Here is a 13,438-nt window from a genome sequence, read left to right as displayed (position 1 = left end):
ACATCTGAATACCGAAATACAACCTGATTGCGTGACTTGTCAAGTGCAGAGAAAATCTTTTTTGTTTTGGGTAAAACTTCTCTCTCATTTTTGTTACTTATTGTATTTTTTATATCCTCGTCCGTATCAAAGCAACTAGTATAAAAATACAAGATTTGATTAAGTTTTATTTAATACTTAGTAGTCCTTAAAATATTTAATAATTCTCTGCCTTGTCAAGAGCCTAAATACAGAAATGTCCCGGTTTTCACCATTTATATAGTTTTATATTATGATAGCCCAATAAACATATGGTTTATAAAGAGAAATGAATTGTAGTTATATAAATAGGAATATATGATATAAAAAAAAAATTCAAAAAACTTGTAATTGCAATTTTCTACCTACCATGCAATATTTTTCAGAGCACCTTCTTTTCAAGCATATTCATAAATGACATGACTATAAACTACTTATGTAACAGAAATTAAGACGACAGTTATACGTTTGCTACGTAAAGTTTTCGCTAAAGATTAAAGTTATATAAAAATCTAAAACTCGATTGGAAAATGAACAGTCTTTCCCCTCTCTTATTTTGTTGAAAACTCGTTAGATAACTCATCATGCCAACTTGTTGGTTATGTAGTTTCACAGGCTGATGATATTAATCCCATTATTTTCACATTTCGCACGAACTGATTTGTATATTTTTTTGGAAGTGCTATTAAACGCAAAACCCAAGTTGGAATTTTGCTTTTGGGGTCTAGCGATGCTCTACTTTTAGTCGTTGCTGTTATTTTTATTGCTTCTCTGTTATAATATAATGAATCTTGAATGAATTGAAATAAGTATAAATCTTTGTCTTTGTATAGTTAATGATTTGTAAGTTGCACGCGCCGGTGTGGCGGCGGCGGCGGTGCGGCGCCCCGTCACAGAGTAGCCAATTTGGTTGCGACGTCAACCTGTCAAACCGACCGCAATATATCACCGAACTCTGCGAAACGAACTCTTTGCAAGCTTGTTATGCGCTAAGCTGAAATTTGTATTTTTGAAAAATATACGGTGCGGTGACGTCATATTACTAAGTAGTACCTGGGTGACGGAGCGGAGCATGGTGTTTTTTGTTAACTGTTTCAAATGACATAAAAGCACAAATATTATTACTATCGTAGCCTAGCAATAATCTTATCCTCTCGTCAGTCGGCAGCCATTTTGATTTGAGTAAAATCTGTCAATTTATTTGCAAATATAGTATGTTTCCAATAAACGAGACATATCATATAAAAATGCTGTGAAATGGTTTCCCTACTAGTTCCAAGAGTAATAAGTTGTAAAAACGATTATGTGATAATGCCTCAGAGATGAAACATACGCAACTTGCGTCACTAATGTTGGTTTTTCAATATTTTTTTATCGTTGCGGTTGAGAATGAAGCTATAAACAATGAATGAGAGATCTGCTTCCAATAGAATTATATCGTGGTCAGGAAACGTTCGGTCGAGCATAAAGGGCGGGCGGGAACGCATTGCAGGAATAAATGGGAATAGGCGGGAGATATTTACGATTATGTTGAGTCCGAAAACCTTTCGCGTCGTATAGTTGGCTGTGCTTTGTTTTCCGTCGAATTAAGAAAATAAAAAAATACATTTTATCTTTTACAAAAATTTGTGTTTTTTGTTTCAATTACGTGCAATAAAAATTTACATAAATGATATTGGTTTGTCTTGTGTGACAAAACAGAATAAACAATGCGTTTTCGCTCCAGCATTCAAAGTTAAAAAATCATATTTAAAATAATTGGTAACAGAAGATTAAATATAAAATAAATAAATATAAATATATACGGGACAAATTACACAGATTGAGTTAGCCTCGAAGTAAGTTCGAGACTTGTGTTACGAGATACTAACTCAACGATATTATATTTTATAATAAATACTTATATAGATTGATCCGGTTATCTGAACATTATCTTTGATAATTTAGTAATTAGATACCTTTGGAAGGTATCAAAGAAAAATTGCTATACTCACAATATCGATATCTCGATAAATTAATAACGATGAAAAGATAGTCATGAAAAACACCATTAAACGTCAGTAAGTAATGTCGAGAATGTCCATATCCATAAATTATTCACTGTTTATCGAGAAGCTTTTAGCAACTCAATTTATGAAAATCCATAAATTCGTTCGAATGCGCAAATTCACTCAACAAATCGTGGACACAATAGTACAATATTAAATTCATTAATAAATGTCAAGTTTTCGTATTGCGAAGTAGCTGTTGAGATAAGGGTATTCGTCCTATCGTCGTATCAGACAAAAGATTTGTGGATAACCTAGAGAAGTGGTCTTTAAAGGTCAAAACAAATGATCGTTTCAGACATGGCCGCGAGGTGGTGGATGACGAGGCGTGTTCCCGAGGCGACAGACAATGGCCTGAGCCTCTGAATGACACCTTCATTATAAAAGCTGACGTTTCGCAAATACTCTCCGAATTGGCTAGGTGAAGTTTTCTTTAATCTTAATTTTTTTTATTGTACAATACCTACGTTGATTTTAAACAAAAATTTGAGAGATTATTATTGTCTTATAAAACTAATATTTTTTTAGTTATATAAAAAAATTATATTTTGTTATATAAGAATATAAAAATTTTAATCGTCCTTTAGGTTACGTCGGTGAATATATGTGAAGAGTTACATTTTGTCATTAAATGGAATTCAATTTCACTAAAATTGGGTAAAAATATGGATATCGACTCATGTTATATGCCAGTCAGTAAAATTAATGAAATAGGATGAATAACTTTACTTAGCCAATTGTTACGTAGCTCTCAAGTATTATGAAAGTGTTCTCCCCAATCTTCCTTTCAAAAGTTTGTTCCTGCACTCGAGTTTAACGCATATTTCTGTCGACAAATTATACTCTCCTGTTGACTTGGTAAAGTTTAATTCTCTTTGGAATCATTTTCAAGGATATTGTGAAATTTTCGTACATTTGTATTTGTTCCTACAAGGTCGACCTTTACTTGACTGTCGCTAGATTTTACAATACAATGTACATAACAATATACTTCTTGGTTTCTTATTTTATTGTTAAAGGTTATGCTCATTTTAGCTCGTAATATTAATTTATTGTCACATTTACGATTCCTCTATTAGGCGATTAGCCTGTCACTATTGTTTAATTCCCTAAAGAAAATATCCATATAGCTTAACGTTACCATCGATTGGCTATGGACTATTCTCTATCCTTAAAGTAATAAATACGTGATACGAGTGTATGTTAACCTATATAAGTTTGATGTCATTCTTAATCTAGGTATCCAAAAATTGGCTTATTTTTCAGCTCTCTGCCATAAGGGCCGGTGGTAATTAAGTATATAAAGTGGAACTTTTTGCTTGAACGTCCTGTCCTGGCATTGACACAGCACTAATGGTTATTTCTAGCAAATTAGTAGCGTAAATAGACCTAATTTGTGGTTTGTATGCAAATTGGGTTTAGTACGTGCGCGCCGACCAGCAGCCCGCGCCCAGTCATTTCGTTGCTATCATTATGTCTTTACTAGAACTATTAAAACTAAAATGTATTGTATTTATATAGTTGGTAAATATTAAAATCGTACAATGGAATAATTGTATGAAAGCATTACGATGTTTTCATACAACTGGATATCCTTAAATTTTTAAGGAATGAGATTCCAGTTCCATTATTTATTTTTGTAATTGAATTTATTACCAATCATAGGAAAAAGGATACATAATTAGTCTCACACAGCTGAACTGAAGCCACCGCAACAAGAATTTGTTGGTATTTTTATACAAGTTTCATAAATTTTCACTGCAATTAAATATTGGTAAAACAGTCACGAAACTTTTAATCTTTATTATATGATAAAAACTTCAAATACAAAACGTCCTTCGAAGATCTAATAGCAATAAGTAAGTTTATCATTAATACAGATCTAACCATTCCATCCAAACCGATAGTTAAAACACACATAATAGTGAAACATTCAGCACTTACTGGCGATTTGTTTCAGCGCTGTCACCGCTGATTTCAGCGTATTCAGAGTACGTCGACGCAAATTCTTCTTCGCGGAGAAATTCTCCATGTCGATATTGACAGACATTTCCTTTAGAACGTTCTCGAAGTGCAACGCAACAATGCCGCCAGGAATACCTTTTGTTCACGAAGCCCGAAATATACTGCGTGTAAATGCATATCAGTAACAGTCCTAGCACGAAGATCAGTATGGGTACTTCATAAAGCACAGGAAAATGCGTGGAGACGAATATTATAATATATTAATTACGTCAGAATATGTACCAAGATCAGAGCATGAGCACAGAAAATGCTAGGAGATGAATATAATAATGCGTCTTAGTATTTTGTTACGAGTTACTTTCAGCGATCTCTTAAGAAGTTTCGTTATTACGTCCATCTATGTATTTAATATACCTTCTTCTTTCTTCTTCTTCCTTCGTATTGACATAATCAGTTCTTTATTCATTCATGTTTTTTAATGTAGACAATGTGCATTCGTATTTTTTAACGATTTAGATTTAAGAGATCTATATTTGTAAATTGACGTCCGATGAAAATGCTGCAGTGTAGTTTGTTCCGCCGCTTCTTCTACACATGCGCTTTAGAAGCGGTAGTAATTATAATGAGATTTTAGTTATGTGACGTTAATAAGTGATACCTTGTATCCAATTTTGAAAATAAATCTATTCAATTCTATTTCAAACACACACATAAAATAAAATTATATATTCGATATATATTTTCCATCATTACGTGACTGACAGGCAAAAAATTTATCTTATAGATTTGTATGGACAGATAATAATAACGTATGTACAAAAATTTCTAAACATCCACTGGTAAAACGCGATTCATTTTTAAGCTTTTAAAAGTGTTTTAAAACTTTAATTTAGAAAATAGGGAACATAACCGAAAAATGCTTTGAAAGAAAAACTGCAGGCAGCGTTAAGTTTATTTTTGCCGGGCGTAAGTTGCGTCAGGTAAAATGCCTAACATTGTTTCTCGCTTGTTTCCCGCATATATTACCTATTCTGTTGTTAAAATATTATTTTTGTAGTACGAAACAGAAAATACCTCTTTTCTATTATAAGATTTTGTGAACCGGAGTTTGCTTACGATTGATTTTAAGAAACATAATGTCTTATAGTAAATAGCTGAATAGTATTACACTATTATCCTGGACCGTAATCCGTCCTAGCTGTGACCAGAGTTCGTTCTGGCACTGCTACTGATTACAATCTGACTATCTTTGGCTCTGTCTACCTTGTAAGGGAAAAAGACGTGATTGTATGTATTTTATTTTATTTTATTCGGAAAACTGAACAGTACTTAAATACTAATAAAACAAATAACAAAAAGCACAATTATGACGTTTCCGCATATGATTTTCAGTAAACTTACTTGTCAACTAATTATAATGGTTAACAAAAAAAAAAACAAAATCAAAATGTATACCTAAAGTGAATACAATAATAGAATGTAATGGACAGGAAAAAATAATAAGGTTATCTAGAACGAATAAACTCCTAATAACTAGAAAGTAACATCTCACTAATAACTGAGTTAGGGAACCATGTCAAACCAACGTTTGCATAGTTTATTTTTGAATGGAGTTGTTGTAGTACTTGAGTTAAATAAATCAAGTTCATCAATATTTGTGCACTTATTAAGAGATTCAGAAGCACGTAAGAAGAATGTATTTTTTTCTATAGTTTGTGGCACGTTGAGGTATAAACAAAATGTATGTCTGAGGCTATTGAGTAAAAAGAAATAGTCTTTATTATATAATTTTTTTTGCATAAAATTATCGACTCCACAGTTTCTGTCCGTTAACGCTACACCTGTCGAATCAGAGCCTATTTACCGACGAGTATGAGGTTGTTTACAGCCGGCTATTCTGGGCCCGGAACATCTCAGGTTCATTATCAACACTCCCGACTTCACTTGGGCGATTAACGTTATATTAACTCATCTTTTGATCTATTTTAAAAGAAATGTGTGTGTGCAGTTGCGGTGTTTAACTGAGCATATTCGAATGTTAAGGTATTTTACGCGGATGAATGCAAACTGCAAGTGCCGTGTGGTTCCCGGCACCAATACAAAAAAGAATAGGACCACTCCATTTCTTTCCCATGGATGTCGTAAAAGACGACTAAGGGATAGGCTTACATACTTGTGATTCTTTTTTTAGGCGATGGGCCAGCAACCTGTCACTATTTGGATCTCAATTCCATCATTAAGCCGAGCAGCTGAACGTCGCCATTCAGTCTTTTCGGGACTCTGTCTACCCCGTAAGGGATATAGACGTGACTATATGTATGTATGTAATGTATGTATGTTTATTTTTTAAACAAGTATTTTTAAATCTGATTAGTATATAGATTGGTAAATAAACTTAGAACTTTACTCCTGCGACTAAACTTCAACCAATCTATATAGTGTGAGAGTACGGACAATAACATGTGCTCTTTAGAACTAACTTCAAGTCTTGTCGAATCTACTTCAAGCCTAATTATACGCTATGTATTTATTTTCGTTATTTATAACACATTATAATACGTAACGGGGTTGACAAAACAAACATGTAAAAGGCCTAGTGCGACTGGATCGCTTTATGATATAACAGGTCGTTAGCCGATAGCCTAAAAGAAGAATCACAAGTATCAATTAATATTAATATCAACCTTCGTTTTCTTAATCAACATGGTGTTTATCTCGTGGTACACCCTAATAGTAATTGATATTCTATTTATGCAATAGATTCACTTACTTGGGCTATCTCTACCATTGCATACATTTAGGTCTGATGAATATTGATGAAGATGGGAGAACACCAACAGACGGCCAAGAATATTATAGTTCCAGTAACACAAACAATCTTGATTGGTTGGCATAGCTCTAGGAATAATAGGCTGGTTAACAAAATTAGGTACTGTATTACATATGGATAGTTAATTTGTTTTCCTTTTTAATATATCTACACACATACGTACAAACATATGGTCACGTCTATATCCCTTGCGGGGTAGACAGAGCCAGCAGTCCTGAAAGGCTGGCTTAATGATAGAATTGAGATTCAAATAATGACAGGTTGCTAGCCCATCGCCTATAAGAAGAATCCCAAGTTTATAAGCCTATCCCTTAGTCGCCTTTTACGACATCCATGGGAAAGAGATGGCGTAGTCCTATTTTTTTAAATCGTGCCGACAACCACATGGCACGAATAGATTTATTTATTTATCAATAAGCTACTGAGCAAACGAGCAAAGAGACGTGACCTGAACATGGAATACTTGCGGGAATCAGTCTAATGAGAACATTTAATGTGCGATAGTCATAAAGATAGGAAATAACACGTTTTGTGCTATCCATATAGAGTCTATAGACCTTTTGCTTTTTGGGCACGTGTTAAATAGAAATTTTACTAGGTACTGATATAACTAGGATTTCCCCGGGGGTTTTTTAAACTGGCCAATTTTCCAAATCCTTCCATCTACAAATTTCGGCGTCTTTGTTTTTCAGAAAGTTGACTTATCGTGGTTATAATACGCACTAAAGTATGGCTTCCCCTAAGTTAAAAAAAACCCCTTGATTTCTCTTCCCGTAGGAAATCAGGGAAATCGTCTCTATAGTAGTGTCCCCTTATAAGGAACCTAATTGCCATATTTCAAATCTCCAGTGGTTTGGTCTGTGTTTGTTTGTCAGTTTGTCTTGATCTCGTGAAAAATTAATACTACATTATTAGTAAATAGTTGTTTAGTATAAGGAAATATATGTATTTTTGGGGACTTCCTTGTTTCAGTTTTCACCCTAACTGGTGAAGTGAGGGAAACCTTTTGCAAGTAGGTCAAGGGTTATTTAAATTTATTTAATAAACGAGACGTAATTTAGAAGGCTGTTGCAAATTTTTTATTACTTTTACAGATTGGGAGTTATAAAAAAATCTATAAATATACCTATATGGGACGAATTTCACATAATGAGTTAGCTTCGAAATTAGCTCGCAAGTTGTGTTACGAAATACTGATTTAGCGAAACTTAGTATATTATATAACCAATCAGAAAAAGTAATTTCCTCATTATGTCCTGGCCGGCATTCAAAAAGTAAAAATGGGCTGAATATATTTGTCGATTAAAACAAATGTTTGTTCTTAAAATAATAAGAACCCGTAAAATAGATTACTGAAAAAGTATCAGAATACCTTTGACCAAATCAAAGATATTTGAAATGTCACTTGAAAATAATGCGGAAAATAAGCTGTTATTGTTTATTATGTTTTCATTGAATCACCGTGAAATCAAATACCATATTATCCTATATTTATAGTTCTAAAAGAATATGTAGGTCACGGATCTCATTCAAAATGACTTATCTCATAAAAAATGTATTGTTGCTTAGTACGTTTGTGTTTGAGCAATGAAACGGCGTAAAACTTTATTATGGCCGTCACAAACATTTTACGAACCAAGTTCGTATTTTAGTTAATTTAACGCACACTGTAGCGAACAACAAAAAGTCGAAAACATCAATAAAACATATCTATTTTAGTTGTGTTAAAAACGGTGTGTTAAAAATGGTATGTACAAACACATTTTTTAATGTCATTTAAACAAAATATAGATAAGCACAATTATATATTTCTTGCACAAAGTAAAACAATGGATCAAATAATTTTTTTGTCATATTAAAATTTGCGCCATTGTAGGTAATGTCGTAGTAGGACTCTTAGTGTATTAAAAGTCTTTATACTTTTTTTCATGAAAAGAGAAATTTCCCTTATTCTTACTAAATTCGTAGTAAAATAAAGTTATTCCCGTTTAACATTAAATATTCAAACGTTTGTTTGTAAATAAGATAGAAATAAAACAAGTTTAATATTTATTATGTTTACACAATTCTCAGACCTATCTTATTAAAGCAAACTTTTGTGCATGAATAAATAAACCAAAGTTTACACGAAATTGTAAGTATTAGGAATATTATATAAACAACACAAATGTAATTGGTAGTTTTATATGAATTAAAATTACTTTTTGTATAAAACCAGTGTTAAAGTTTTAAAAATTAATAATTCTGTTGAGTTTGTGGTGGTGTCGTAATAAGAGAAAGTTAAATAAAGAATAGCCTTCAGACAGTGTTTTAATCCGATTGAACTCAAACAATGTTGGTTCATGCGTTGAATACTAAAAGTACCTAGATTGTAACAAAGTTCAGCTTTACTAAATCAATAATCACTATCGTTCAACGCAGACACAGAGTACAGAACGCCAGGCGCGACCTTTACTCTGTGCATTGTCGTCTCCAATCCCTAAATAGAAACGTAAACAACACTGAATAGCACGCGATGGTAATGAACTAGTATGAACCAGTACGAATATATCGCGCAGTCAACACTTCCAAGCCCAGGCAGACCAGTCGATACCATCAACTAATCAAATCCTGGCTTAGTGCTATGCGGACGTTAAATCGACCAGCTTTTCTAGATTAGTCTGAATTGCAGACTAAAGGCATAGGGAGACGTGGCACCTTTGTTTAGTTAGTCTAAATTTTGATCTAAAAAACTTGGTATATTACGTGTTCCTAACAAAGTAGACAGACCAAAAGTCACAAAACTGTGACGAAGTTACGCCTTAAAGTAGAATTCGAATTACATTAAATTTGAGACCAAGTAAAAGGGAGATATGGCAATCGCTTTGTGAAGTTGTTGCTATTTTTATACATGCATTTTATATAATAGAAAGCTATAAAAGTCGGCCTGTTACTAGTTACTATGTTAGTTATAGTTATATAACATGGAATAGTAACTATTAACCGGTTAAAACACAAATTCTGTTAAATGTAGTGGATGAATGGAAAAAACTAATTATTAATTCTCCAAAGACAAAAGGAGAAAGAAAGAGGAAGACAACAAGCTAGTATTATTAAATGGCCACAGAAAGTTGCTGTGAGTATAAAAAGTCAGTTAATTTTATTAAATTTATTAACCTTTAAGTATGTTTAAATTTGAAAGTCGCTGATGTTTAGTAACGGCGCTACCTCTATTAATTAACTTTATTCTCTCATAATTCTTGTTAACCCGGGAAACAGCAATAAAGGGGGTGCCCATAATAATAAATTAGGAAAGTAATTTACCTACGGCGCTAAAATGATTTACGCAAACGTTACTCCGCTAATTTAAAAGAATAGTCCTATAAAATTGCGATTTGTTGTGGCAAAATCAAGATTTTTTTGATAACAATCATATTTATTGCATCTTAAACTGTCGATTCATAGGACCAATATGAATTATTTGTAATAACTTAGAACGAAAAATTAAAACACCCCGGCTATAAAAACAAGGCGAATATGGGCACCACTGTTTTATTGTCTTTCGAAACCGCTTTCTCACTCTACCATTAAAGCGTATTCCATTCTCGCACTATTAGTGAAGCAATCAAGAAATTGAAAATGAATTCAAGCAAGAATCGTAAATTTTTAATATAAATTCTAAAAACTAGATAATATCTTTCAATTTTCTACGCCCAGTAATTTATTGTAGGATAGATTAGTTGTCTGTCCATCAAGCCTATTAGTCACTCAGTAACAGAAGTGCTCAATAATGATTTTTCTTTCAAGTTTCTGATAAACCAAAATAAATCTCAAAAACCTTAAGTAAACGTACGCGGGGGCTATGATCTAGGAACAAACCTCCGAAACCATTTAGAAGAGCTAACAAGTAAACTGTTAGAATCACAGAACGTGCTTTCACTTAGGTCAGTTTACCTCATAAAATAACGAAAGTACAGATAAGAAGTTGAAAAATAGCAACGCCGATGATAAATGAACAGAAGAAAAAGCAATCAAATATACCTTACCTGTATCAAATAGTAGAAACCTATCGCCGTATCTTTTCATTACATCCTTAAATATTTAATTGTCCAAGAAACAAATAACTCTACCAACATCGCACAATCGAGACACTTATTGAATTAAAAAAAATCATATATAAATTTAATAATGAGGTTTAAGGTAAGTACTCGTAGATAATCATTTCACAGCAAGTTGAGTATTAACATGAATTTTGCCTTCAGCTGATCTCGAGTTTATAAGCCAACAGTTCAAAACGCAATCAAAATATTGATTTTTGATTGATGATTGAAGCTATAAGATGTTTCATGTAAAATTAATTCAATTGTGTCGTATTGTTGACAGGTTACAATAACATTATTTAAGGCCTACCTGTATTTTTAATGATTCTAGTGCAAAAAAGGACAAAAATTTGGCAATTTCTAAAAAAAGACACAGATGTTGGTTTTATACCGTTTTTGTTTTGTGCCTCGGTTTACAGGCAGCAGTTGGTTGCAATTTCCTTTGCACCGATTGTGGAGCCGAAACTCTTGGACTTTACGAGTGGGGTCATGTGAACGTGACTGTACCATTAGCGTTTATTGGTTCATCCTTGATTTTAGTGCCATAGTAATTAACTGGAAGTTTTAGGTTAACAGTCTAAACATGTAAAAGGCCTAGTGCGACTGGATCGCTTTATGATATAACAGGTCGTTAGCCGATAGCCTAAAAGAAGAATCACAAGTATCAATTAATATTAATATCAACCTTCGTTTTCTTAATCAACATGGTGTTTATCTCGTGGTACACCCTAATAGTAATTGATATTCTATTTATGCAATAGATTCACTTACTTGGGCTATCTCTACCATTGCATACATTTAGGTCTGATGAATATTGATGAAGATGGGAGAACACCAACAGACGGCCAAGAATATTATAGTTCCAGTAACACAAACAATCTTGATTGGTTGGCATAGCTCTAGGAATAATAGGCTGGTTAACAAAATTAGGTACTGTATTACATATGGATAGTTAATTTGTTTTCCTTTTTAATATATCTACACACATACGTACAAACATATGGTCACGTCTATATCCCTTGCGGGGTAGACAGAGCCAGCAGTCCTGAAAGGCTGGCTTAATGATAGAATTGAGATTCAAATAATGACAGGTTGCTAGCCCATCGCCTATAAGAAGAATCCCAAGTTTATAAGCCTATCCCTTAGTCGCCTTTTACGACATCCATGGGAAAGAGATGGCGTAGTCCTATTTTTTTAAATCGTGCCGACAACCACATGGCACGAATAGATTTATTTATTTATCAATAAGCTACTGAGCAAACGAGCAAAGAGACGTGACCTGAACATGGAATACTTGCGGGAATCAGTCTAATGAGAACATTTAATGTGCGATAGTCATAAAGATAGGAAATAACACGTTTTGTGCTATCCATATAGAGTCTATAGACCTTTTGCTTTTTGGGCACGTGTTAAATAGAAATTTTACTAGGTACTGATATAACTAGGATTTCCCCGGGGGTTTTTTAAACTGGCCAATTTTCCAAATCCTTCCATCTACAAATTTCGGCGTCTTTGTTTTTCAGAAAGTTGACTTATCGTGGTTATAATACGCACTAAAGTATGGCTTCCCCTAAGTTAAAAAAAACCCCTTGATTTCTCTTCCCGTAGGAAATCAGGGAAATCGTCTCTATAGTAGTGTCCCCTTATAAGGAACCTAATTGCCATATTTCAAATCTCCAGTGGTTTGGTCTGTGTTTGTTTGTCAGTTTGTCTTGATCTCGTGAAAAATTAATACTACATTATTAGTAAATAGTTGTTTAGTATAAGGAAATATATGTATTTTTGGGGACTTCCTTGTTTCAGTTTTCACCCTAACTGGTGAAGTGAGGGAAACCTTTTGCAAGTAGGTCAAGGGTTATTTAAATTTATTTAATAAACGAGACGTAATTTAGAAGGCTGTTGCAAATTTTTTATTACTTTTACAGATTGGGAGTTATAAAAAAATCTATAAATATACCTATATGGGACGAATTTCACATAATGAGTTAGCTTCGAAATTAGCTCGCAAGTTGTGTTACGAAATACTGATTTAGCGAAACTTAGTATATTATATAACCAATCAGAAAAAGTAATTTCCTCATTATGTCCTGGCCGGCATTCAAAAAGTAAAAATGGGCTGAATATATTTGTCGATTAAAACAAATGTTTGTTCTTAAAATAATAAGAACCCGTAAAATAGATTACTGAAAAAGTATCAGAATACCTTTGACCAAATCAAAGATATTTGAAATGTCACTTGAAAATAATGCGGAAAATAAGCTGTTATTGTTTATTATGTTTTCATTGAATCACCGTGAAATCAAATACCATATTATCCTATATTTATAGTTCTAAAAGAATATGTAGGTCACGGATCTCATTCAAAATGACTTATCTCATAAAAAATGTATTGTTGCTTAGTACGTTTGTGTTTGAGCAATGAAACGGCGTAAAACTTTATTATGGCCGTCACAAACATTTTACGAACCAAGTTCGTATTTTAGTTAATTTAACGCACA

At 33.1% G+C, this 13,438-nt stretch overlaps 1 protein-coding gene across 3 annotated transcripts in view; it reads right to left on the bottom strand.

The window, feature by feature from the left end:
* LOC106136776 (Kv channel-interacting protein 4) overlaps positions 1-13,438 on the bottom strand; it is a 141,360-nt gene that overhangs the window by 77,765 nt on the left and 50,157 nt on the right. Inside the window, exon 1 of one of the 3 annotated variants that reach the window (XM_013337424.2) lies at positions 4,011-4,179. The exons of the other annotated variants lie outside the window; for them this stretch is intronic. Within the exon in view, the coding sequence (XP_013192878.2) occupies positions 4,011-4,116 (106 nt within the window). The 5' untranslated portion in view covers positions 4,117-4,179. Of the gene's footprint in view, positions 1-4,010; positions 4,180-13,438 lie in introns of those variants that run through there. 3 annotated transcript variants of the gene reach the window in all.

The sequence above is a fragment of the Amyelois transitella genome, chromosome 8 (assembly GCF_032362555.1).
Source record: "Amyelois transitella isolate CPQ chromosome 8, ilAmyTran1.1, whole genome shotgun sequence".
In the NCBI taxonomy this organism is placed as follows: domain Eukaryota; kingdom Metazoa; phylum Arthropoda; class Insecta; order Lepidoptera; family Pyralidae; genus Amyelois; species Amyelois transitella.
The sequence above is the reverse complement of the archived record's forward strand: the minus strand, read 5'-3'. Positions and strand labels throughout refer to the sequence as shown.